Here is a 24,816-nt window from a genome sequence, read left to right on the forward strand (position 1 = left end):
TGCAGAACTGGTGATTCAGGAGCCTGCAGCTAGGAGGGGAGTGTTGAAGCCTTAGGTGATGATCCTGAGGGGAGAAAGTGAAGGACAGAGCCTTCAAGGAGTCTTGCTTATTACTCCACAAACCTTCATCGGATGCCCCCTAAGCCGGCCCCGTGAGTAGACTCTGAGGCTCCAAAGGTACGCCTCGGCCGGTCAAGAGAGCAAATCCGGGAACAAATGCCAGAGAAGGAACATGCCATAAGGTAGGAGGACCCATGGTCTTCAGGGTCAAAGAGCCAAGGAAAGAGAGCACATCGTGCAAAAGGCTAGTGGGGTCACATAAGCAGTTAATGTCTGAGGGAAGGACTTGGAATTTGGTGACCAAGTATATAGTTGAAGAAGCGATGTCAATAAATCGGAAGGGTGGGGAGTAGAAGGTAGATCACGGGTGTTTTGTAAGGACGAAGTGGTGTTAAAAATCAAGACATGGTAAAGGTGTATTTACTCAACAAGATTACAGGTAATAGAGAAAGATGTCGTATGGTTAAGAAGGTAGCAGGAGCAAAGAAGGTGGGAGGGGCGGGGTTTGTCTCATTTCTGTCTGTCAGTAAACAGAATTACCTGAATCTGATTTTAAGTGAATAAGACCAAGTCATGGTTTTCGAATGACAGCAAGCATTCAAATCACCTGGAGGGCCACCCAAATCCCACCCACAGTTTCTTATTCCATATATCTGGGATGGGGCCTGAGAATTGGCATGTCTAACAAGTTCCCAGGTGACTCTGATGCTGCTGGTCGAGGGAGCCACCCACTGAGAACCATTGGGATAGGTCAAGAAGGAAAAATTAGTATAAGAATAAATGGAGCTGATTTTTTTTAAATGTTTGTTTGAGAGCGAGAGAAAGCATGAGCTGGGGAGGCACAGAGAGAGAGGGAGGGAGGGAGAGAATGTCAAGCAGGTTCCGTGCTGTTAGCACAGAGCCTGACCTGGGGATCCATGTCACAAACCTGATCGTGACCTGAGCCAAAATCAAGAGTCAGACGCTTGACCGATGACCCACCCAGGCGCCCTGGAGCTAAGTTTTAAGCAGAGACAAAAGAATATGGGATTCAAGGAATAAGTGGATTAAATCTTAGAAAGTTCAGGGGTGCCTGGGTGGCTCAGTTGGTTAAGTGTCCGACTTTGGCTCAGGTCATGATCTCATGGTTTGTGAGTTCAAGCCCTACACTTAGGATCTTCTGTCCCCTTCTCTCTCTGCCCTTCCCCCGTTTCTCTCAGAAATACATAAACATTAAAAAAAAAGAAAGTTCGTTTGCTAAGAGATGGGAGTGAAAGAAGGAATAGGTGAATCAGGGTGCCTGGCTGGCTCAGTCCGTAGAGGATGCGACTCTTGAACTTGGTGTCACGAGTTCAAGCCCCAAGTTGGGCGTGGAGCCTAGTTAAGAAAAAATAAAATATTTATTATAAAAGGAATAGGTGAAGGCACAGCAATATGTTGAGAAGAAAAAGGACACAGACGATAGAGCTCGTGTCAGCTGGCGCCCATCTTCTCAGTGAAGAAAGAGGCAAGATCGCCCGCACAGATGATGGGACTGGTAAGGATCAGGGACCGCAAAAAGTTTGGAAGAAGCATCACTCACAGACTTAGAGGAGAATCAGCTTTTGTGTGATAGATGATGGATTTAACTTCACAATTGGGGAGGTCTGAGATGCTAGTGAGCATTTCAGGTAGATTTGGTCAGCAGACTGTCGGCTTCAAGAAATACATACTTTCTGAAGCTCCCCTGGGCTACAGGACATCCTCCACAAGGGTGAGGAGTTGTGCCTGCTTTGTCTGTTGCTCACGGCTTCATCCCCAGCACCAAGAGTAGTGCTTGGCACGGAAGGGGCACTCAGATATACACTGGAGGGAACCTGAGAGGGGTTGATTGTTGTACCTAAAAGTAGTGTATAGCAGAAACCTGTACACGTCTATAGAGTTAGGACATTATGGTGGTTAAGAGTGTGAGTTCTACAAACATTATCAGCCATAGTCAAATTATGGAAAGAGCCCAAAAGTCCATCAACAAATGGACAAAGAAGATGTGATATATATATAGATAGATATTACTCAGCCCTCAAAAAGAATGAAATCTTGCCATTTGCAATGACATGGGTGGAGCTAGAGTGTAATATGCTAAGCAAAACGATTCAGTCAGAGAAAAACAAATACCACATGATTTCATGCCTACGTGGAATTTAAAGAAACAAAACAGATGAATATTGGGGAAAGAAGAAGAAAAAGGAAAGCAAACCATAAGAGACTCTAACAATAGAAAACAAACTGAGGGTTGCCAGGGCAGGGTTGGGAGGAGGGCTATATGGGTGATGGGCATTAAGGAGGGCACTTGTGATGGGCTATGGGTGTTAAATGTAAGTGATGAATCACTAAATTCTACTCCTGAAACCAATATTACACTATATATTAACTAACTAGAATTTAAATAACTTGAAACAAACCAGAAAAAGAGTATGAGTTCTGAAATCTGAAGACCAGGATTCTAATCCCAGACCTCAGTTTCTCCTTCATTAGCATGAGGATGATTAGTTTGCTGTGAGAATTAAATGAGATAATATATATGAGGTGCTTACACACAGAGTAAGCAGGGAATAAATGGTAGCTGGCTGTGTATTATCTGCATTTCTCTTTAAATTAATTAAGATGTGCTTTTTGAACCAGTTTGAACCACCATATGGAGCTCAAGGTAGTAAAACATTTCTTTGAAAACATCTTCTACCTCAGAATTCATCATTATCTCCCCCCTCACTGGTAAGGATATTGAGATATAACCCTATGTAACATAGAAAAAAATGATCCTCAAAATTGGTGTTTTCACTTCATATCTGATGGACCATCCAAAAAGCTTTCCTTAGAAGCATTTTTCTAGGTATGCATTTTAAGGCCTGGCTCCAGACTAAAGTCTATTAAACCTACTACTGTTGTAGAAGAACAGTTGTGGGGGCGCCTGGGGGCTCAGTCCATTAGGCATCCGACTCTTGGTTTCAGCTCAGGTCATGATCTCACAGTTCATGAGTTCGAGCCCCTCATCTGGCTCTGTGCTGACAGCATGGCACCTGCTTGGGATTCTCTTTCTCCCCCCCTCTCTCTCTCTCTGCCCCTCCCCTGCTCGCACTCTCTGTCTCTCTCAAAATAAATAAATAAACATTTTAAAAAAGAAAAATCGTGGAAGACAAAAGAATGAAGTGTAGAAATTGCTAGCACCAAAAAGAAAAGAAGAGAAAAGAAAAGAAAAGAAAAGAAAAGAAAAGAAAAGAAAAGAAAATTTCTAGCGTCTTTTTTCACGGGATTAATATAAAAACATTGCCTGCCTTTGCCTGAGCCCATTATGCAGGGTACTACTGACACATTTATTTTATTGATCCAATACATGTGAGTGCCACACTGATATTTATCACTAGACATGATGGTTTCCTATATAAATTCATATGTATTCTAATAACAGCTTTACCTTTGTTCTTGCCCATGCAGAATTCTTTCATCTTTACATAGATTATTTTCAAAAGTCAGCCACTTATTTTTTAGTCATCTCTAGTTTCTTTGGTTTAAAATGTGTTGCAGTGACAGATACAAAAAAGAAACCCAGAAGATTGAGTCCCTGCCTTTAAAGAACCTATGTTTTAATAGACATGCTCTGAAAAAAATAATTCAAGAATAATAGCAAACACTCAAGTAAATTTTACACTGAGTACTGTGGTCCTGTGTTGCACCTCATGGTGGGGAGGGAGGCACAGAGTCTAGACTACTTGCTTGCCCCTCAAAAATATCCAGTCACATGAGGGAGATAAGACATAAGAGCATGAAAATTAAAATTAAGAAAACAAGAGTTAAGCAGTGATCAGGGCACCTGGCTGGCTCAGTTCGTAGAGCATGTGAATGTTGGTCTCGGGATCATGAGTTCAAGCCCCACGTTGGGCATAGAGCTTACTTAAAATTAAAAAAAAAAAGGGGAGGGGAGCCTGGGTGGCTCAGTTGGTTAAGCATCAGACTTTGGCTCAGGTCATGATCTCACAGTTTGTGGGTTTGAGCCCCAGGTTGGGCTCTGTGCAGACAGCTCAGAACCTGGAGCCTGCTTCTCTCTCTCTCTCTCACTCTCTGTCCTCCCCAGCTTGTACTCTGTCTCTCTCTCTCTCTGTCAAAAATAAAAATAAACATTAAAATAAGTAAATAAAGTTATAGAAAAAAGAGTTAAGCAGTGATATGTCACAAGGGAGTACAAGACGAGTTGCAAGGTAACAGAAAAATTCTAAGAAAGAAAAACTGAGGCAGTTGCCATAAGTCAACAATAGGTTGCAAAGGACAAAAGGCCAAGCGGCCAGCCAGCCAGTGCCCTTTCCTCACCTTACCATCAAGTTAAAGCTTTTTATAACCCATTGAATGCTACTACTTTTCTGATCAAAGCATTGACAAATCAATCGGTTGTAGTGATCTAAGAGTTTATATTTCCACCAAGGAGGTTTAGTAAGTGGCAAATGAATAATGGAAATGCTATCTCTAAAAGAAAAAAATTTTTTTTTTTTCCAGAGGGCTGATATAGCTGTCGCTCCACTCACCATAACCCTGGTCCGTGAAGAAGTCATAGATTTCTCAAAGCCGTTTATGAGCCTGGGCATCTCCATCATGATAAAGAAGCCTCAGAAATCAAAACCAGGCGTATTCTCATTTCTGGATCCCTTGGCTTACGAAATCTGGATGTGCATCGTCTTCGCCTACATTGGAGTCAGTGTAGTTCTTTTCCTGGTCAGCAGATTCAGCCCCTATGAATGGCACTTGGAAGACAACAATGAAGAACCTCGTGATCCGCAAAGCCCTCCTGACCCTCCAAATGAATTTGGAATATTTAACAGTCTTTGGTTTTCCTTGGGTGCCTTTATGCAGCAAGGCTGTGATATTTCTCCAAGGTTTGTTTCCATGCCTCCTTGCATTCTGTGGCTGTGATCCATTCATGTACATCTGGCATTCACCCATCTCAAGTCCAGATTTCTTTCATTTAGCATTCCATCCAATGACAAATTACCATCAAGCCATTTTGTGTGCCTGCGTCCATGAACTGAGTGTGTTACCGGTGTTGTTTTGAATGTCCTTCGTGCATTTCTATAGTATTGTATATTTATACATATTATAGCAAACATCTGGGCTCTGGATAAAGGCAACATTGTCAGCTAATATTAATAATTCTCAGATAAAGCTAGTACTAAGCCTTGATCAGATCAAACAGGCATGGTTTCCTCCTTAACTGAGCTGAAACATTTTCTCATTTGTCTAGAGATTGGATCTAGAAAAAAATGGAAAGAATATAGAACTCTTCCTAAAAACCCTCCTACTTTCCCCTTTCAGTGACCTTTTTCACTTTGCTCTTAGACTGCCGACAACTATTCATGGTAGCATCTCACCCAAGTTTTAGAACTCAAACTATAAAACTACTAAAAGAAAACGTAAGAGGAAGTCTATGTGATCTTGGATTGGACAAAGAATTTTCAAAACACAAAAAGAACAATCCGTTTTTGAAAATTCCATAAACTGGACTTCATTAAAATTCAAAACTTTCGCATTTCAAAAGACATCATGAGAAAATGAAATACAAGCCACAGACTGGGAGAAAACATTAGCAAATCATACATCTGATCAAGGACTTATATCCAGAATATATAAAGGTCTCTTACAACCCAGTATAAAGAAGACAACCCAATTTTCAAAATGGACAAAAGATTTGAATAGACATTTCCCCCAAAGAAGATATACAAATGGCTAATAATCACATATAAAGATGCTCAACATCATTAGTCATTAGGGAAATGCAAATTTAAATCACAATGCAATATCTCTACATACCCTCTAGAATGGCTATAATAAAAATGACAGTACTGAGTGGTGGCCAGGATGTAGAATGACTGTATCTCTCATCCGTCAGTAGCGTGAATGCAAAATGCTACAGCCAAATTAGAAGATGGTTTGGCGGTTTCTTATAGTCGGATACACACTTAAAATATGACACAGCAATTTCACTTCGCTATTCACTTAGGAGAAAAGAAAACCTACATCCTCACAAAGACTTATAAATGTTCATAGGAGCTTTATTTATAATAACCAAAAAGTGGAAACAACCCGAATATCCATCAGCAAGGGAATGGATAAACAAAATGCGGCATTTCCATCCAATGGAATACTGTAAAAAGAACAGACTATGTGATTCCATTTATTGAATTCTATTTATTGAAGGCCCCATGTTGATTTACTCCATTTGTCCAGGATAGGCAAATCCATAGGGACAGAAATTACGTTAGTGGTTTCTGGGGACATAGGAGGAGCAGAGAGAAGCTAATAAGTAGTGGATTAGGGTGAGGCAAGTACGGCTGGGTACAGCAAGTTCAAGGGTCAAATTCAGTCTTTATTTAAAATTGTGATATTTGTTCATCATGGATTTTTTTGAATTGCGATTTTGTTAATATTGCACTAAAGTGTTATGTATTGTGATTAATGAGATTTTGGTACCCCTTTAAATTTTGTGCGTGGGGTGAATGCTTTACTTGCCTCCCCCTAGCACCGGCCCTGTCAGGATTAACTGCAGATGAGCATGAAGGAACTCTGGGGGGAGGGAAATGCTCCAAAACTGGATTGTGGCGATGGCTGCACACTCTTAAGTTTACTAAAACCATTCTTTGTACACTTACATTGGTGAATTTGATGATATGCTAATTTCATCTCAGTGAAGCTACTGAAAATATTGAAATGTGAGTGTCCAGGACCTCTCCCACTTAGTTTAAGTGTTAACTCACCTAAACAAAAAGTGTTGAGTTCATAATCACAGAATACTGTAAGCAAATGCAACATCTTTAAAATGGGGGGGGGGGGGAGTGGGGTTTTTTTCTGAAATAAAAAGTTGTCATTTTGGTAAAATTGAACATTAATCCAAATACTGACCAGAGTCCATTATACAAATGTATGGGGATTTTCATTTAGAATGTAAGGACTTAGAAGGTCACCCACTATGGTTTTACAGCATACTTCATTTTGAGATTATCCACTTGGAGCGTGAAGCATTTCAACTGAATACTGGAAACATGGTAACCATCCTCTGTTTTCTAGTACAAGGTGTCTGGGGCAAGCCTCATTTGTCTAAGTCACACCTTTTGCCGCTCTCAATCTGCTTGGTTAGATTCTCCCAAATTCTTTCACTGCCCTTTCCTTTTGTGTTTACAACGTGTGTCATTTTGTGATACCACACGGGAGTTCATTTGTTTTGCGAGTTTCTTTTCTCTTTTTTTTGAATGTTCATTTGGAGAGTAGGGTTTCCGAACGATCCGTAATTGAGTGATTTTTTTTAACATGGCTGGCAATCTGTGTTGAGGCAATGCTGGAGAGTCATTAAGGCTGGAGATGTTACTCGTTTCTGTAAGTGAATTTTCAGAACTAAATTTGTGATAGCCCCACTGGAGTGCTGCATCCTACTCTGCATACTCAAACAGGACTCCAAAAGCTATTTGTTTTTAGAAGTATTTATGCATATTGCTTCATTAAGTAATAACTTAAAGATGATGACCTGAAAATGACAAGCTGGACAGATTTTTTTTTTTCGTAGTAGAATTTAAGCTGTGGCTCTTCTGTGGCACTGAAATATATCAAATCCTTTTTTTTTTTTTAAGATACAGATGTCATTATACTGCACTAGATACTGTCGTATACAGCAATGGCTTTCAAACTCTTTGACTATATCCCTCAGTACAAAATACATTTTCCCACGATGACTCGGTACATATATACGTATATAACAGAAGCTTCACCAAAGGTTACCCTTGCAGTGTGCCATGAACTTGGATATATTGTTTCATTTTGTTTTCTTTTTTAAGTTTTATTTATTTATTTTGAGAGAGAGAAGAGTGAGAGCGAGCAGGGGAGGGGCACAGAGAGAGAACCCCACTGTCAGTGCAGAGCCCGATATGGGGCTTGAACTTAACAAACCATGAGATCATGAGCTGAGCCGAAACCAAGAATCAGATGCTTAACCAACTGAGCCACCCAGGTGCCCCTTATTTTGTTTTAGTTTTATTTTTTTTGATATAATTTATTGTCACATTGGCTAACACACAGTGTGTAAAGTGGGCTGTTGGTTTTCCCCTCATTTTGTTTTATATGCTGGTTGCAACTCAACCCAGCAACGGAGCACACAGCCCATGGAATAACACTGGTCTGGAGAAACGCATGATCCTTCCTGTGCTTTTGAGTAATAAATGATTGGTCTGTACATTTTCTACCATATGAGTGATCCCTCCTTCAATACTGTTTTTTGTGGCCTTCAAAGGAAATTATATCTTTCAGCCTCTTGAAACAATTTTATGCTTTTTAGCATATTTATTTCTCCTCGTCTTGAGAGCTCTAGTGGTTCTATATTTGTGCTCAGTTGTATACCAGAAAACTCCACTGAAATGTGCTTTCCTATTAACAGCTTTTGAAATTCCTGGTAATGACATGGCTGCGCCCTCAGATTCCCGGTTGCCTTGACTGCACATGCCTGCGTTGCCCTTTACTTCTGTTGAAGGGCCCCACTTAGAATGCAGACTCTCCAGAAAGCCCCCAGTGCGAACATACACCGTACACTCCGGCTTGTCCCCCGATCGAGGCGATTCAAGGAATTGTAAGAGACCACACTTTAAAGTACAACTCTCAACTGTTATAGTGGGAGGAGGTGGCAGACAAATTCACCCCGCTGCTTCCGTTCGCTGAGGGCAGGGGGACAGTGACCTTCCCTGAGCTCCCCCACCTCGCCACGTAGGGGCACTTTCCCTGCGTTATCATACGGATTTTTAACCCTCAAGGCGCTGCCACAAGGTGGGCCTTGTACTTAAGTTGAAGAAGGTGACGCTGGCGTTAAATAATTGGCCCGTTCACGCCGCTGCTGGCAGAGCCAGTATTCAGACCGGACTCCCAAGTCCACACGCTGTGCTCTTTCCGCTTCAGGCTGCTTTTCTCACATCGTAGACCAAAGAACAGGACCCAGAGAGAGAATGCGACGGAGGCCGGGGTCATAGGGGTTCAGAGAGCCAGCGGTACAAACTGTTCCCACCGGCACGCGCCGCCTCCCACTACCGACCTACAGGCGCGCGGCTTGGTCCGTTCTTTCCCTCGGGTTCGGGTCGCGTTTGTGCCCGGGAGCTAGTTTCCAGTCTCCCGACCTCTGCCGAAACCCTGCCCCTGCCCCGGTTGGTAAAGAAAGGGGGCAGTGAGCGCTCACAATGCTGCCGAGCGGGTGTCCCCCCAAAGTAAAAGAGCAGGGAATCGGCAATGAGACATCACGAGGAAAACCGAGCATCATTCTGTTTCCATCAAATACTGGTACGGACGGGGGCCTAGGAGCTTAAAGAGCCCACGTCGAGGTTCGGTTTGATAGTTTCAACCACTCCCGTTGTTCAGACTGAGCAATTCAGCTGGAGGCTGAATCACCTTGCGAGAGGGTGATCCATGTGATGAGCTGAGGTCCTCTCCATATACAAATGTGTTTTTGGGGGGCAGTCGGGAGAAGAAAGCATAAGGAGATTCCATTCAACCCTCTTCCCCTTGACGGGGGATGGGGAGCTAGGCCGCGGGTGCAGCCAGATGGAGGTAGCGTAGTGGTTAAGTACGTGGGTGCCGGAGCTCGGCTCACTAGATTCACAGTCGGCTTAGCAGCTGTGTAACTCGGGGCACGTTACTAAATCTGCCTGAGCCTCAGCTCCTCCTCCGAGAAATGTAAAGTGCAGTACCTGGCGACAGTAAGCTCTCGGTAAAGGTTAGCCACCGTCATTATTAAAGCGGCTGCTCTTAACTGCCCTGATTTCACAAACACTAACACTTAATATGGTACTTGCGTTTGAGTCCCTGAAACTCCTTAGGAATACAGCTCAAATTTTAGCCAGTGCCGCATAGCTGATTTCTGATGAGAAATGACCAACAACCTTCCTTCCTGAATCCACAAAGTGCTCTCCTTAAGGATTTCACCTGGTGCAAATATTTTGACTGTGTTATTCTATAATGGTTTACGGATGGTGACAGAATGTTACAGTTTTTAATCTGAAATTTATTTCCTTTGTAAAACTTTGATAGAACCTTGCTAAGCAGTCTGAAGTGCAAGTCCTTCCAGGCAAATGCTCCCCCTGCTGACTTTCTTTGAAGCTGCAGGGACATCTGAGGGCTAGCCAAGTAGATGTGAGGATTGGGGGAATTCTGACCCAGAGAACGTGCTAACTTGAACCTGATTACTGTGTACATATTATTCAAAAGACACCACTCTTCTCTAACTCTTCAAGATATAAAATACTTCAGGGGCGCCTGGGTGGCCCAGTCGGTTAAGCGTCCGACTTCGGCTCAGGTCATCATCTCACGGTTTCGTGGGTTCGAGCCCCACGACGGGCCCTGTGCTGACAGCTCGGAGCCTCGAGCCCGCTTCAGATTCTGTGTCTCCCTCTCTCTCTCTGCCCCTCCCCCGCTCACACTCTGTCTCTGTCTCTCAAGAATAAACAAACATTTTTTTAAATGTTCAAATACTTTAGAGGAGTCGGTAGGACATCTGTCCAGGTTAGTTGACACCTAAATCCTTTTGTAAAGTGGAAAATATGTACAAAATGATAAAAGACACGAAGGGCATGGAATGAATGGGATGGAAGACAACAGGATTTGTTTTTGTACTCCATTTTCAGCAACGTCCTTTCGTTTGCCGATGTCCGACCAGCATCTCATCCTACTGCAAATTCTCTTCAAAGTAGGAGTGATGTGGTGATAAATTAATGATGTAAGAGCAGGATTTTTATTGCGACTACTTCATGACTGTTCTGGCTGAAAGCCGTAGTTTTCAGTCTTTGGAAGATGGTTACTTATTCCCATCAGAAAATACTATACGAGCCAAAGATTGATTCTGCGCGCTTTTTAAAAATCTGTCATAGATACAGCATTGAATAGACTGTAGAAAAGATCCATACTTTGCAAGAAAGAAGAGGGGGAGAAAAGAGAATGATGAAGAGTTTGTGCAAAGGAGAAGCGGTTATGGTTTCAGCTCTTGATCTTGCGAAGCTAGTAAAGTGAACATTTCAAAATTTCCTTACAGGATGAAGGGTACAGCACATAGCTCACTTTTATTATCATTTCAGAGGTCGTAAAATACATGTTCTTATTAACTCAGAAACTCTACTTCCGTATTATTACAGATAACAAGAGCATTGTATATTATTTTGCGGTGTTTTTATGTCTGTTTTCCTCTTGTTGCTAATCTACTTTCATTAACTTCACGCCTCCTCTTACATTTCTTCAAAAGGTACGATATGCTCCTTATGATGCATTTTTATAAATACTAAATGTGCAGCATTTTATAGCCATTTCATTATGCTAACCTCAAAATCTGTCTTGTGCAACAAAACTCTTTGAAATGAATGTTAAACATTTTGAAGCTGCGTTAATGGGGGGAAAGAAACTGGAAAATGACAGGTCTTTTTAACTCAACTATAAAGTCTTGTCTTGTTTTAATAGATCCTTTTAAAAATGTCATGGGGCTGACCCATCAGTCACTTTTTATATAGCCTCCGTGTGAAATGTGGGTTTAAATGGCTCTGGTTTCATTAACGAGAAAAGGGAAATGTAAAAATTCTTACAGAGACGCTTCCCTTTGAGTGCCACTGCACCTTTTCTCCATGAGGAAGGATTTAGGTGTCTGTGCCATAAAGGAAAGAAAGTGGTAGAAATCCCACCGAGACTCTTGTCAAAGCTACTACTGCCTTGAGGGGAGAATGTTGAACGCAAGCCTGTGCATTTAACAGGGATTCCAAGAAAGCTCCTTTTCCATCTCTGCCGAGGCTTCTGGATGCTATTACACCATCTCTATGTGAATATTCACCAAAATTCTCCATGCTCATAGGTGTATCATCGTATTAACCGTGTAGTTGCCAAAGTCAATAACCATGTATAAAGGGGCCACCAAAATGACCATTTTGCACTGAGGTTTGTTTTCATTCATGTCAACAGCCAATCTCAGCTAAGTCCTGCAGATCAACATGTTTATCTGAATCACCTATTACGGTGACCAAAATCACCAGATTATCATGTGCAGGCTTGATTTTAGATCATACAGACACGATCCATTAGCCTCGATAGAATGGCACAAGTGTAATTTCCATAAATTACTGTATCTTTCTCCATGTTTCAAGTAGACGATGCAAAAACTACCACTGGTATTCGCAGCAGCTTAATACACCCCTTTCCATACCAAACCATGATTCTGGAATCACTCCAAAATCCGTTCTCCCCTTGGTCTCAGGAAAACCCTATCCTTCCAAATAAGGATGGCATTCACAGTTTCATTCCAAAGGAACAACAAACAGATAATAAACAATAATTATCCAAGCATGTTTGGTTTTCCTGCAACTATAATTCTCAGTTATTGCCAGAAAATTGTACCTTCTATAATTTATACACTATTCTAGATTGTCTTCTAGAAAATGTGACTGTTTGGTAGCACAGAAACGTGGGCATTTCTTTCCTGTTGTGTAAGTATAGATGATTGATTTCTGATTTCTCCTCTCTGTGCCTCAGTCTCTTCATATGTTAAATGCCTCTGTTTTCTAATCTGGAAAGAGTTGACCCATGTCAACCCAAAGTAATCAGAACGGTCTGGCACACAGGAAGTGCTCAGGAAGGGTTAGCTATTATTGTTATCATTTTTATTACCCTATTACTATGGATGCTACCTTGGAACATTAATCTTTTATACGGTAAAATTCTTTCCAGAGTCACATCAGTCGAGAATAAATTATATATGGCAACAATGAAGAAAGACTATGAGGGTCCAAATTCATCATTGAAATATCCTATAAACTTTTAGCATTTGGAAGTGTAACACATTCTTCCTGGTTCATCCAGATGTTTTTATCTCTTCTGATTAAAAGGGACGTGTTCCCAGATGAAATCCTGAGAGAACATAACTATTAGTTAGAGAAATCTGTCGCAAAGCAGATTTTCACATCTGAAAGGCTAAAAGGGATTGTGTTCAAAAGTAAAGCAAGAAGTGTTGCTTTAAGCATCCGGGAACCAATAGGAATTGCAGACTTTAAAAAATCAAGTAGTTTTGTTTCAGTTAATCAGTAAAGAATGCCATTTATCAAAACACCTGCCAAAATGATTTGATCAGAGTGGAAAATCAAAAACAACTGAATTTTCCAGAGGCTAATAAAAGTTTATCTTGGGACACGGGAATTTAAATTTGCCTGGACATGGTAAAATGCAAGCACAAACAGAGAAGAGCTTGACCTGCTAGCTTTCAGCCCAGAACTTCCCTCTTCCCACAGAGCCTGGAGATGTGCCAGGCTCCTATGCCCATTCTTCACTTTCCATCACAGTGGGTTCTTTTCCTGTGAGCTTTTCTGGGCACGGGAGAACATAGCTTAATCAGGCTGGAGCTCCACCACAGAAAGAACTATCCTAGAGATAATGTGGCAAAGTTTTCTAGAACCTAGGAACCAGATTTTCATTTCTGTAGACAGAGCCAGCCTCGAGCAACATTGTCATGGAGGTGAAGCTGCCTCCGCACCAGCCCCAACCCATCACTGAGCACTCAGTGCCTTCACGGCCCCCTTGCTTCCCACAGACCCTCCCCTGAGCAGCATTCATGACGTAGGGACCACGACTCTCAATCCTGGCTGTACCAGAGCTTTCCGCAAATGCTGCTGCTTAGGCCTAACCCCCAGAGAGTCTGACTTAGATGATCTGGGGTGGAGCCTAGGCATTTTTTGTGTGCCGCTGTCCTTTGTTTTATTTTGCCTCAAGCTTCCCAGACGATTCTGATGTGCAGGCAGAGTTGAGAATCACTGATGTAGAAGAAGGACAGTATTTCTCGTTCTGTTCTGCAGACCACTGCAGTCACCAGGGATGGGTAAGAAATGCGGGTTCTTGAGCGCTCACGTATTCCGAACCTGCCTTTTCACAAACACCCCAGGTAATGCCAAAGGCATAGTTACATTTAACATCAAATTTTTCCCTTATTAAAACTTACCCATCTTGGGGTGCCTGGGTGGCTCAGTCGGTTGAGCTCAGGTCATGATCTCACGGTTTGTGGGGTTCGAGCCCCACGTTGGGCTCTGTGCTGACAGCTCTGAGCCTGGAGCCTGCTTCGGATTCTGTGTCTCCCTCTCTCTCTGCCCCTAACCCACTTGCATTCTGTCTCTGTCTCTCTCAAAAATAAATAAACATTAAAAACATTTTTTTTACACTTACCCATCTTCTGTCCGATTCTCTACTAACTGCATAGACTAATCCACGATAATGTGATAAGAGGTCCTATTGAAGTTGTGTGTTAACATTTTGACCAAGTCTTCTGAAGAAAATGCAGAAGGTGATTCCAACACGAAGATTCTCGATGGCAGCCTTGTGAGGATGGTTTTGTTTGTTTTGATTATTTGGGGGGGAGAGGTGGAGGTGGAAACAAAACTTTTAGTGCCCCTCAAATTCTATTATACTGGTAGTTCCTTAGTTCACTCGAGGCTGTCCTGTGTGCTAAGGCTTAGTTTGTAAAAGCAAAGAGTGTGGATCCTTGGCTAGCCATTTATACAAAGATCATAACACATATTATCTTATGGCTCCTTGCCTCACGCGTGACCGGCTCCACAAAATGGCAAAAGTCTTTATTAAATTTACTAAACTCAGAGTCAAGAGTACTCATCCACCCACACCTACCCATTTCCCTTCAAATACGTAAGGGCTTTTGACTCGGTTTCTCCCATGACATCATCTCGCATCCGTGGCTCTCAGCCTTGGCCGTGCCTTGTAATCACCTGGCGAGCTTTAAAAAATATATATGCCTGGATCCCACCCCCAAGGTTCTGATTTAACTGGTGTCGGGTAGGCTGGACATGAGTTTTGTTTTGTTTTTTTCTGTGTGTGTGTTTTGTTTGGTTTTTAACAAAGGTCCCAGGTGATTCTATTGCACAGGCTCAGAAGCACACAGAGCTCACACAGGAAGAGAATCTGATAAGTAGAATTATTATGTGTCATCAGGAGCTGGTAAAAAGAAGATATTTTTTCTAGAATTAAAAAAAAAAAAATCATGCTCTGCAAGCCAGATAGGCCTGAAGGGCCTATACTATGCATGTACCATCATCATATGCCATCACCACATGGGATGTTGTTAATATGTTACTTTTGTTTGCTGTTTGTTTGATTCCCTGACCTCACCTACTTCAACTATACTAAAACCACTTCTCTTTCCAGAAATTAAGATAATGATTTTTGTAAACTGAAATCCGGCCCCTCGGGGTCCGGACTGGTCTTTGTTTTGTTTTGCAGGTCGCTGTCCGGGCGGATTGTCGGAGGGGTTTGGTGGTTCTTCACCCTGATCATAATTTCTTCCTACACTGCCAATCTTGCTGCTTTCCTGACTGTGGAGAGGATGGTCTCTCCCATAGAGAGTGCTGAAGACTTAGCTAAGCAGACTGAAATTGCATATGGGACCCTGGACTCCGGTTCAACGAAAGAATTTTTCAGAGTAAGTGCTTTGCGGTTAATTGGGCCTGCTGCTTTTTCTTTTATCATCTTCTCACAAAGGCAAATTCACAGTACTTTTAAGGGAGGGATGGGAAAGTGTGGGGCTGTTATCGAAGTGCAGCATAAAACAGCATAATACATAAATACGGCCCTGCTTGGCTGGTGACCTACTTCATTGTTGCTTCAATTAAGACTCGTGCGCGATGTAACAAGTTGGATACAAGGGCACTGAGCTTGAACTCCCAGGTCTGAATCTCATCCCTGTGGCAAAGTGATTGTTTGTCCTTGGGCAAGCCATTAGCCTCGATCACCTTCCTTGAAAACTGAGGGGGCTGAACTAAATGATATGCATTCCCCTTTTAAGCTTTTATAAAGGTAGATATTATGTCTCAGCGTTTCACAGAACTTAGGTACTTGGCTCTAAGACTCTGCAGAGTGATAGACTATAAAATTAGATATTCTGTGTCAGACACTGGCTTCCTATTGAAGTGCTTTACACTTATTTCAGGCGTTCATATACATGCTGATAATTCAACGTTCAAGGAAGCTGGTGATTGTTTTAGTTTCTTGAGTACACTTATACCCCCCTTCTACTCCATCATAGACCCAATCTTAGTGGGGAAACAGCAAGTTGTTCACTAGCAAAAGGTAGTAAAGCTACAGAAACACTGTCAAGAGGAAAGATGAAAGAAGATCAAAGCAGAAAGTTCTAGAAGGATGATATGATGGACAAGCCCCTTTTACATAAACTATCAAGATCTTTGTTCTGCCAACTGGACTACAAGAAAGGCTCCCAGTGGAGTGTTTAAGAACTCAAATATGGGGCGCCTGGGTGGCGCAGTCGGTTAAAGCGTCCGACTTCAGCCAGGTCACGATCTCACGGTCCGTGAGTTCGAGCCCCGCGTCGGGCTCTGGGCTGATGGCTCAGAGCCTGGAGCCTGTTTCCGATTCTGTGTCTCCCTCTCTCTCTGCCCCTCCCCTGTTCATGCTCTGTCTCTCTCTGTCCCAAAAATAAATGAAAAAAAAAAATTAAAAAAAAAAAAAAAAAAGAACTCAAATGTTTTTCAGTTGCCCCAACCAGGAAAGTACGGTGATTAGAAAATGGACCCATTCTCTACATTACCACTGCCTGCTACCATAACCACTATAACTGGTTGTAGCAATGATACAGAGGCCACTTGTAGAGTAGGTAAAAGGGAAACGTTTAGTCTGTGCAACCAATAATTAAGCTGGTTGGCAGGTGTAACTACTAACTTTTCCTTAACGTCCAGGGTAGATAGATGTTGGTGCTAAACCAGCTTACTTTAAGAAATCAGGAAGAAATGTATTTCTGCATGTATTATCATGAGATTTGCCCAGTTATTTCATGGAAAACCAGGAGTAGGTTTCTCACAATTGTAGCAATTAGCTAAAAACTGTTTTCATTCCCTGAAGGAGAAAGCGTTCATTCTAGGGCCCTTTCCACAATTCTTATCGGCTCTGGATATCCCTTTCTCACTTTTACCACTGTTTACCGAGCAGATCAAAATCCCCAATGAGAGAGAGAGAGAGAGGGGCCCAGTATTGGAACTATCAATGAAGACCTTCTGGAACTAACCTGGCCTTGACCCTCACCACTGTGGAAGTCCCAGAAACTTATCTAGAAATAATCCCCCGCCTACATGAAATCACCCACATGTTTCAGGGCAACAAGCGGGCAACTTCCATCTGCTGAGTAGTCAGCACATTATCAGCTCCATGGAAATCTGGTTTGGTATCCACCTTCAAAAGCATCCCAGGAGGAATCAAGTTGCTATATGAAGTAATTGATCACTTAGGCTACCAAGATACCAGACTTGGACCCTCTGATAAGAGCCCCTTGTTCCATTGGAAAGCATTTTGCCTTCAAAAACGATTCGAAATTAGGAAGGTGTACTTTAAATGGTAATCGATAGACGGCATCAATTCCCATTAAGCTTTCAAAGGCCATTCATCCATACTGCAGGCAAAGGACCCTCTCTGGGAAGATTTATGAGGGCAAAGGCTTGAAAGCATGACCAAACAGTCGCTGTCCCCTCACCCAGACCCCACCTGCCACACATTTTGTGTCTTTCTCAAAAACCAGGAAAGTGTCTGCTAATCTATTCGATGATGGTTTCATTAAAAAGCCTCACATTACCAGAGCCGATTTGAATCAACATCCAATTCTGAGCAAAGCTATTGCCACATTCTAATTGGTTTGCAGCTTCTAATGCTCACCGATTCCTAGTGACCTTTACAGCCAATGAGTAATTCGTATGGAAATGGGGCTGTTATGAGAATCTGATTAGAGAGGGAGCTGGATATTTCCAGGTATAAGGAAATGCAAATCATTTTCTAATTCTCACGCACCACTTTTTCGTTTTCCCCAATTGGTTGCTCGTGACAGCATTAGGATTCTGTGGGGAAGTTCTTCAGGGCAGCACACGAAGGTTGATGATCTAAGCGTGGAACTGAGCTATCTAGAAAAATCAACTTTTTAAGCCTGCTTGTGCTGGAAATGTTATGTAAACCTAACAAAGGGTAAGGTTGGTATTCATGTAATACAGGGGAGCCCAACCCATCGGTCTTGAAGCCATTTGTACCCTCCATGGTCTCCACCCCACCCTCCTTGAACCACATAGATCGGAGAAGACAGCCAGCCAGAACCCCTCATCTCTCTCCCAGGGACTCCACTGAACTAGTATGTCACCACCCCTCCCCCAGCCCTCACTGATCTGGGGGCAGTTTTAAGAATGGTCACTCCTCCGCACACAGGAAAAGGGAGGACCTCAGATGGCATGCCTTCTGAACTTTGGAAACTAAAACAAGATCACGCCCAGCATTTACAAACACGACATAAGCTCATTTCTTCCCATTCTCACTGCATACTAAAACCACAGAGACCAAATAGTAATACCATAAAACAGCCCGGGGCCAGCCCTCTAGTGCTTCCACTAAGAGAGAGAAATAAATAAAATACAATTCCTTTCTAATTGCCCTGCAGACATTTTTACTCTTCCTGGATAAGGCTGCCATTGAAATGATGGTATTTTAAAATGATTCCTTTGTTTCTCTCATTTTCCAGCTATCCTTAGCTGTTATCTCACAATCACATAAAGTCACTGGCACAGAGAGACCTGTTCCATCCGGAAAGGCAGGGAGGGACTGAGCAAAATGCATGTAGCTGGAAGAGACATCTGAAATATTACCGTGAGCCCTCTCGACTTGAAAACTGATTTCCTTAGACAGCAGCTCCAAAACTAAATGTCCCAACTGCAGTGGAGGCACCCGTGCTAAAAAACACGTCGACAGCTTTATTGTCATTGCCCAGAGAAATGCCACTATGATTTGGAAAGCTGCACCGAAATGATCATTCTCCACTAGGTTTTGGAAATTTAACCTGATACGGATTCATGTTAAAAAGTAGCACTGGAGAAAAAGCAATTCCAAAATTCTCTCTGCCTCCAGACCCCCGGAAATATTCGATGACTATGATGCTTGATTTCTTTTCCAGATACCTGACCAAATCCCCACTAAAGGTAGTTCAAGGCATTAAAGAAGGTTGCATTTTTAAATGAAATGTTTAATATTAATTTAAAGCCCTTTGAAATTCTAAATATAAAAGGACAGGAGTGGAGAGAGAATAAGTTGCTCTCACGTGCTGGGCAGGACAGAGAAACTGAGCTTTATCTGGAGACCACAGAGGGGACTGTCCCATCTTCTGACTTGCAGACATTGTACCACGTGGCACAGCTGAATTTACTCATGCAAACTGTTTTATTGGAACGCAAGAGTCTATGACGAGCTGTTGTCATCGGTCATATTCATTTTTCTAAATGTAGGCTGTAAATGAAGAGCTCTCGAACTGATTTGAAAAGTAGTCCCTACTAATAGTATTTAGATCCTGCTTACACATTCAGACTCTCTGTGTGTGTCTCTCTCTCTGTCTCTCTCTCTCTCACACACACACATTTTCAATTGGAGTCCACATTTCCATATCCCTCAGTTATCTATTACAGGGCCTTTGAAGTACACGGGGAAAGGAGAGAAGTCTCCTTTGCACCTATGCTATGCTGACCTTTTCACATGATCGAGAAAACCAACCATTGACCTTTACGCTCTGTTACATGTTACAACTGAGCTATGTACATGTCGGACCTCCCTAACCCCTTAACCCATTCCCCTAGACTCAGGAAACACGCCAACATATGAGAGCCTTTGGTTAAAAATTTTCGCACCAAGTACTACAATGGATTTGCAATTTTGACAGATAATAGACTTGGACAACTGCAACCAGATTTAATTAGTTTGAAGACACATATGATGGGACCAAATGTTTGGGGACACAGCCAAACCACATACTAGGGAACACACAATAGTGACAACAAGAGAGGAGTTTGACACCAAGGGATGGTAGGTCAGAGACATCTGTTGGGCCTACTACTTGGCAGTTTTTAAAAAAGAAAATCCGTTTTTTTAATTTTGACGTGGATCTTTTGATGCCACCTTCTCAAAACCAGTCTGTTCCAATGTCACATGATACGTTGCACGACAAGACTCCTAGACCTCACAGGTCAAGACTGGGGTGGGGCACCAGACACAAGGTGAGGCTGCTGAGGCCTGACCGAACAGGCCTCAGGAAGAGGGAAAGGGACACTCAGACAGCCGTCGGCCTTTCCCGCCCCTCAGCGGCCAGGGGTCTGTGGTTCCATAGGCCTTCCTTGCAGGCAACCCTCAAGCTGTGTGGAGAGCACGCTCTCCAAAGGAGTAGACATTGGTTGACCTGACAACTGTGCACAACCGACCACACACCTCCTATCTGTCTCCAAGAGAAAGGCGGAAATGCAACAATGAAGACAGGCTACGAATAACGCCCTAGATTCTAGTATTTATTCATCACTCTATCAATAACTCTTTTTTTTTAAGTTTATGTATTTATTTTGAGAGAGACAGAGACAGCGTGAGTCGGGGAGGGGCAGAGAGAGAGAGGGAGAGGGAGAGGGAGAATCCCAAGCACGCTCCACACTCTTAGCACAGAGCCTGACATGGGGCTCAGACTCACAAACCGTGGGATCATGACCTGAGCCGAAACCGAGTTGGACGCTTAACCGACTGAGCCCCCCAGGCGCCTCTCAATAACTCTTTTTTTGAGCACTCTCTAGGTGCCAAGTTCCAGGCTAAGCACTGAGGATCCATCTCTGTAAACAAAATTAAATTTCTGTCTGTCTTTTACCAAATCGCATGAAAATGCTTACACAGGGCCCTCCACCATATTTGGAGGTGATTTGGGGGGATAGACGGACTTGAAATATAGGCATCTCAGGAACCTAGATGATCACACCCTCCAGGACAGATGACAGTGTTTATTTTTATATTGCTACTTCTCTGCATGCACCAATCTTTGGCTACACTCCATGGTGAATAACAAAAGGGTTAATGATTCTCCATAACCCAACACGAGGGTCAGTTAGGTGGTGAATAAAGCAGAAATGGCCTCTACCATCTGGGAGCTCACAATCTAGAGGGCCGCCAATTTTCAACACATTTTCACACACATTACCACATTCAATTCACACAACAATCCTGCAATACATGTGAGACAAAATGACATTGTGACTTGATGAATGTCACTGGGCTCAATGGGGAAGAGCTAGAACTCTGAGGCCAGATTGGGTCCCCTTTCCAGCCCGTCTCAGTGCCCTTCTGGTGTGAGTGTTCACAGAAACGGGGGGCGTTAGGCATGAATCAAGCTTCTGGTGCAGCACGTGCTAAGGCATCTGTATTATCTCCTGGTTGATCTTTTATTTCCCTTGATGGGTCAGTTAGAAAAGAGAACCTATACCCACTTTAAATGACATTTTCCCATGCTCTGATAGCCTCAAAAGGATCCAGGATAAGAAGCCAAGGAAAAGGAGGTCATCCATAAAACTATAGCGAATGCCACAAACACATCAAACCTCTATAATTCACAGCTGATTATACTTTCTGATATGCCCAGGGTTATGTCATAGCTGGATAAAACTGGAAAGAAAAAGAGGGAAAAGATGATTTCTAGTTCCACATCCACTGACGACTTCCTTGTTTTTCTTTGGGTGAGAAGCATTCGGTCTCGGTTTCCTCATGTACCGATGGGAATATTCTCTGCTCTACCTTCCTTATGGGGTTGGTAAGAGGATAATATCACAAAAAGCTCTTTAAAAGGATGAAGGTTTCTACAAATGCCAGGAGACTTTAGGGAAAGGGCCCAACAATAGAGCAACTAAAGCATAAAGACTATCCAGGCAAGGCTCCGTGGAGATGTGAGGGAGGGGTACTTCTCAAGAATAAAATAAGATAAAATAAAATCATCTCTGCTGGCTCAGTGGAAGAGAGGTGGGTTTTTTCCTGACTTTGGGAGGAGAGAGAAAGTTCATTTGTATCCTCCCCCCCCCCCCGATCCTGATCCCATCCCTACCCCCGTTATCAAATATTACTCCTGACCTCATCTCTCCATCTTCAGTCATTCCTTTGTGGCTTGCAGATTCAACAACTCCAAAACACACAATTTAGAGCCGCCCTTGAAGACCACCTAGAAACTTCAGGTGCTTCCAAGGGGGCACGCAGGCCATCTGCCCAAAGTAACCAACCATATGGATTTCATTAGCCTAGCTCTGTTAGGCCTCTCAGGTAACCTACTTGCTTATGAGAGCATTTCACAGCCCAGAAAGCCTAAGGGAGTTAAGTCTTCCTTTCTTTGAGGTTGCTGACTCGCGCAGACAAGCAGACAACGCCAGGGTAATTAACACCACGCAGGATCCCCAGATCTTTGGGAGAACTCTTCAACCCTCTTTCTGAGAGTAATTCACCTCAGGATCTTTCTTTTCCTAGCCGACAAAATCAAATCACCTCAGCGCTTCTAGTTGGAGGGGTTGGGCCCATCTGTTCAATTAGACCTTCCTTGAGTTCACCTGGCAAGCCTGCGCAGGTTAATTATTTAAGTTCTCCTTCATCACCAGGCAGACGTCTAAAAACCTGACCATCAGGATCAAATAAAATTTCAACATCCTGAAGCTCAACTAATAAAAACATTAGGTTAACTAGAATGCTTGGTTGCACTCCACTTTTGAAAGGAAAAAGCAACTCACAGAAACAAAACCTTGCTCTGACTTTTTTTCTTTTGGGGGGGGGACAAAATTCATTTTTTTTTTAATTTAAATTCAAGTTAGTTAACATTCAGTGTTGTCATGGCTTCAGGAGTAGAACCCAGTGATTCATCTCTTACATACAATGCCCAGTGCTCATCCTTAAAAGTGCCCTCGTTAATCCCCATCACCCGTTCTCCCCCACCCAGAAACCCTCGGTTTGTTCTCTGTATTTAAGAGTCTCTTATGATTTACCTCCCTCTCTGTTTTTATCTTATTTTTCCTTCCCTTCCCCTATGTTCATCTCTTGTGTTTCTCGAATTTCACACATGAGTGAAATCATACGATATCTTTCTCTGACTTACTTGGCTCAGCATAATACCCTCCGGTCCCATCCATGTTGTTGCAAATGGCAATATTTCATTCTTCTTCATCACCAAGTAGCATTCCATACACACACACACACACACACACGCACACACACACACCCCACATCTTCTTTATCCATTCACCAGTCAATGGAAATTTGGGCCTTTCCATCCTTTGGCTATTGTTGCTAGTGCTGCTATAAACATTGGGGTGCATGGGCCCCTTCAAATCAGCATTTTTGTATCTTTTGGATAAATACCTAATAGTGTAATTGCTGGGTTGTAGGGTAGTTCTATTTTTAATTTTTTGAGGAATCGCCATACTGTTTTCCAGAGTGGCTGTGCCAGTTTGCATTCCCACCAACAGTGCAAGAGGGTTCCCCTTTCTCCGCATCCTCACCAGCATCTGTTGTTTCCCGAGCTGTTCATTTTAGCCACTCTGACTGGTGTGCGGTGGCATCTCATTATGAATTTTTTTTCAAAAAAACTACTAGGTGATGTCCTGTGGTCATATGCATTCCAGTCTTCAAAGTCTTCTACCTTTTTAAACAGTGAGTAAATAAATCTTGAGAGTCTATAATATCAAGTTAGGCACCAGGGCTATAATAGTTACGTTTTCGCAAAAGGGAGTTAGTCCTCTGTGAAAATACGCTTCAACCACAAAACTGTCTTCTGAGAAGAAAGCAGTAAGACACACTAGAGGCATGAATCATTAGGGACTTCCGGACTTGAAAAATTCTTTGAGGATTAACCGTATCCAAGTAATGTTGCAGTGAACATGGGTGTACCAACAGCTCTTCAAATCCCTGTTTTCAATTCCTTTTGGCATATGCTTCAGAGTGGAATTGCTGGATCGTACGACAATCCTTTGCTTGTCTTTTATAACTCTTAGGGTCTATTTTGATACAAAAGATGAGGGCATTTTCTATTCTGGTTTCTTCCCGTTGCTGCTCAAACAATCCTAATCTTCTCAGAGGCCATAGATGCCTCTCTCCCAATAGGAAGAGGGTCGCTAGGTAGTTGCTGTTGGGGCAGAGCTTTAGCTAGTATCACAAAGTTTCATCTTGATACATCTTGACTGGAGTTGAGGAGGAGGATGTGTATGTGTGTAAGTGTTGAAAAAAACCTGAAGTCCTGTCTATACCACACATATGTACAGAGGGTCCTGGATATTTTAGCTACCGATTCCAGCTTGTAACAAAACTTTGAGGGAACATGCTTTCTCTTTCTGTGTTTGGGCTACAACTTTGATGCCCCAGCAAGATGGCACCAGAAGGCAGCCGCTGGATGGTAGAGTGAAGCCCATCTTCTTTCTGTTTGAAACGGTTTAGAATGTCACCTGTCTGAAGGATGGACTTGGATAGTGATGATCTATTGCATTTCTTCCCTCGTCTGATTGTGAGCATCTGTCTGTACGTTATCCCCAAAACGAATCTATCTGCACACTCCTGGTGCCCTAATGAAGAGGTTCCTGAAGGTGGTTAGCTGCTATGCCTAACAAAGCCTGCACTGTAGAACCGAATCTTACTTCCCAGCTTTATGAAAATTCTTATGTGTTCACAGCCTGATTTATTTGAGTCTCAATTTTGTCTCCTTTGAGTCTCCCATCTGGGTTACAGACTATTTCCTGTATCATTCAGTAGCACTGGTATTCCAACCCGCTGAGTAAAGAACCCTGTCCTACACACTCTGGGCATGAGTAGGAGACGCCATCCAGACCCCTGAGTCCAATATGCAGACAATAGGGGAGTCGGGTGGACTAATCAGGAAAGGTTTCTGGAGAAAAGGACATC

The 24,816-nt window shown here is 42.8% G+C and overlaps 1 protein-coding gene across 1 annotated transcript in view; it reads left to right on the top strand.

The window, feature by feature from the left end:
- The window catches only part of GRIA3 (glutamate ionotropic receptor AMPA type subunit 3), a 266,764-nt gene that overhangs the window by 199,485 nt on the left and 42,463 nt on the right, over positions 1–24,816 (top strand). The window contains exons 11-12 of the mRNA XM_047081913.1: positions 4,564–4,940; positions 15,337–15,535. Of these exons, the coding sequence (XP_046937869.1) occupies positions 4,564–4,940; positions 15,337–15,535 (576 nt within the window). The remainder of the gene's footprint in view (positions 1–4,563; positions 4,941–15,336; positions 15,536–24,816) is intronic.

The sequence above is a fragment of the Lynx rufus genome, unplaced genomic scaffold (genome assembly GCF_022079265.1).
Source record: "Lynx rufus isolate CCGP_SWC_20201006 ecotype Redwood Valley unplaced genomic scaffold, mLynRuf1.p SCAF_19, whole genome shotgun sequence".
Lineage (NCBI taxonomy): Eukaryota > Metazoa > Chordata > Mammalia > Carnivora > Felidae > Lynx > Lynx rufus.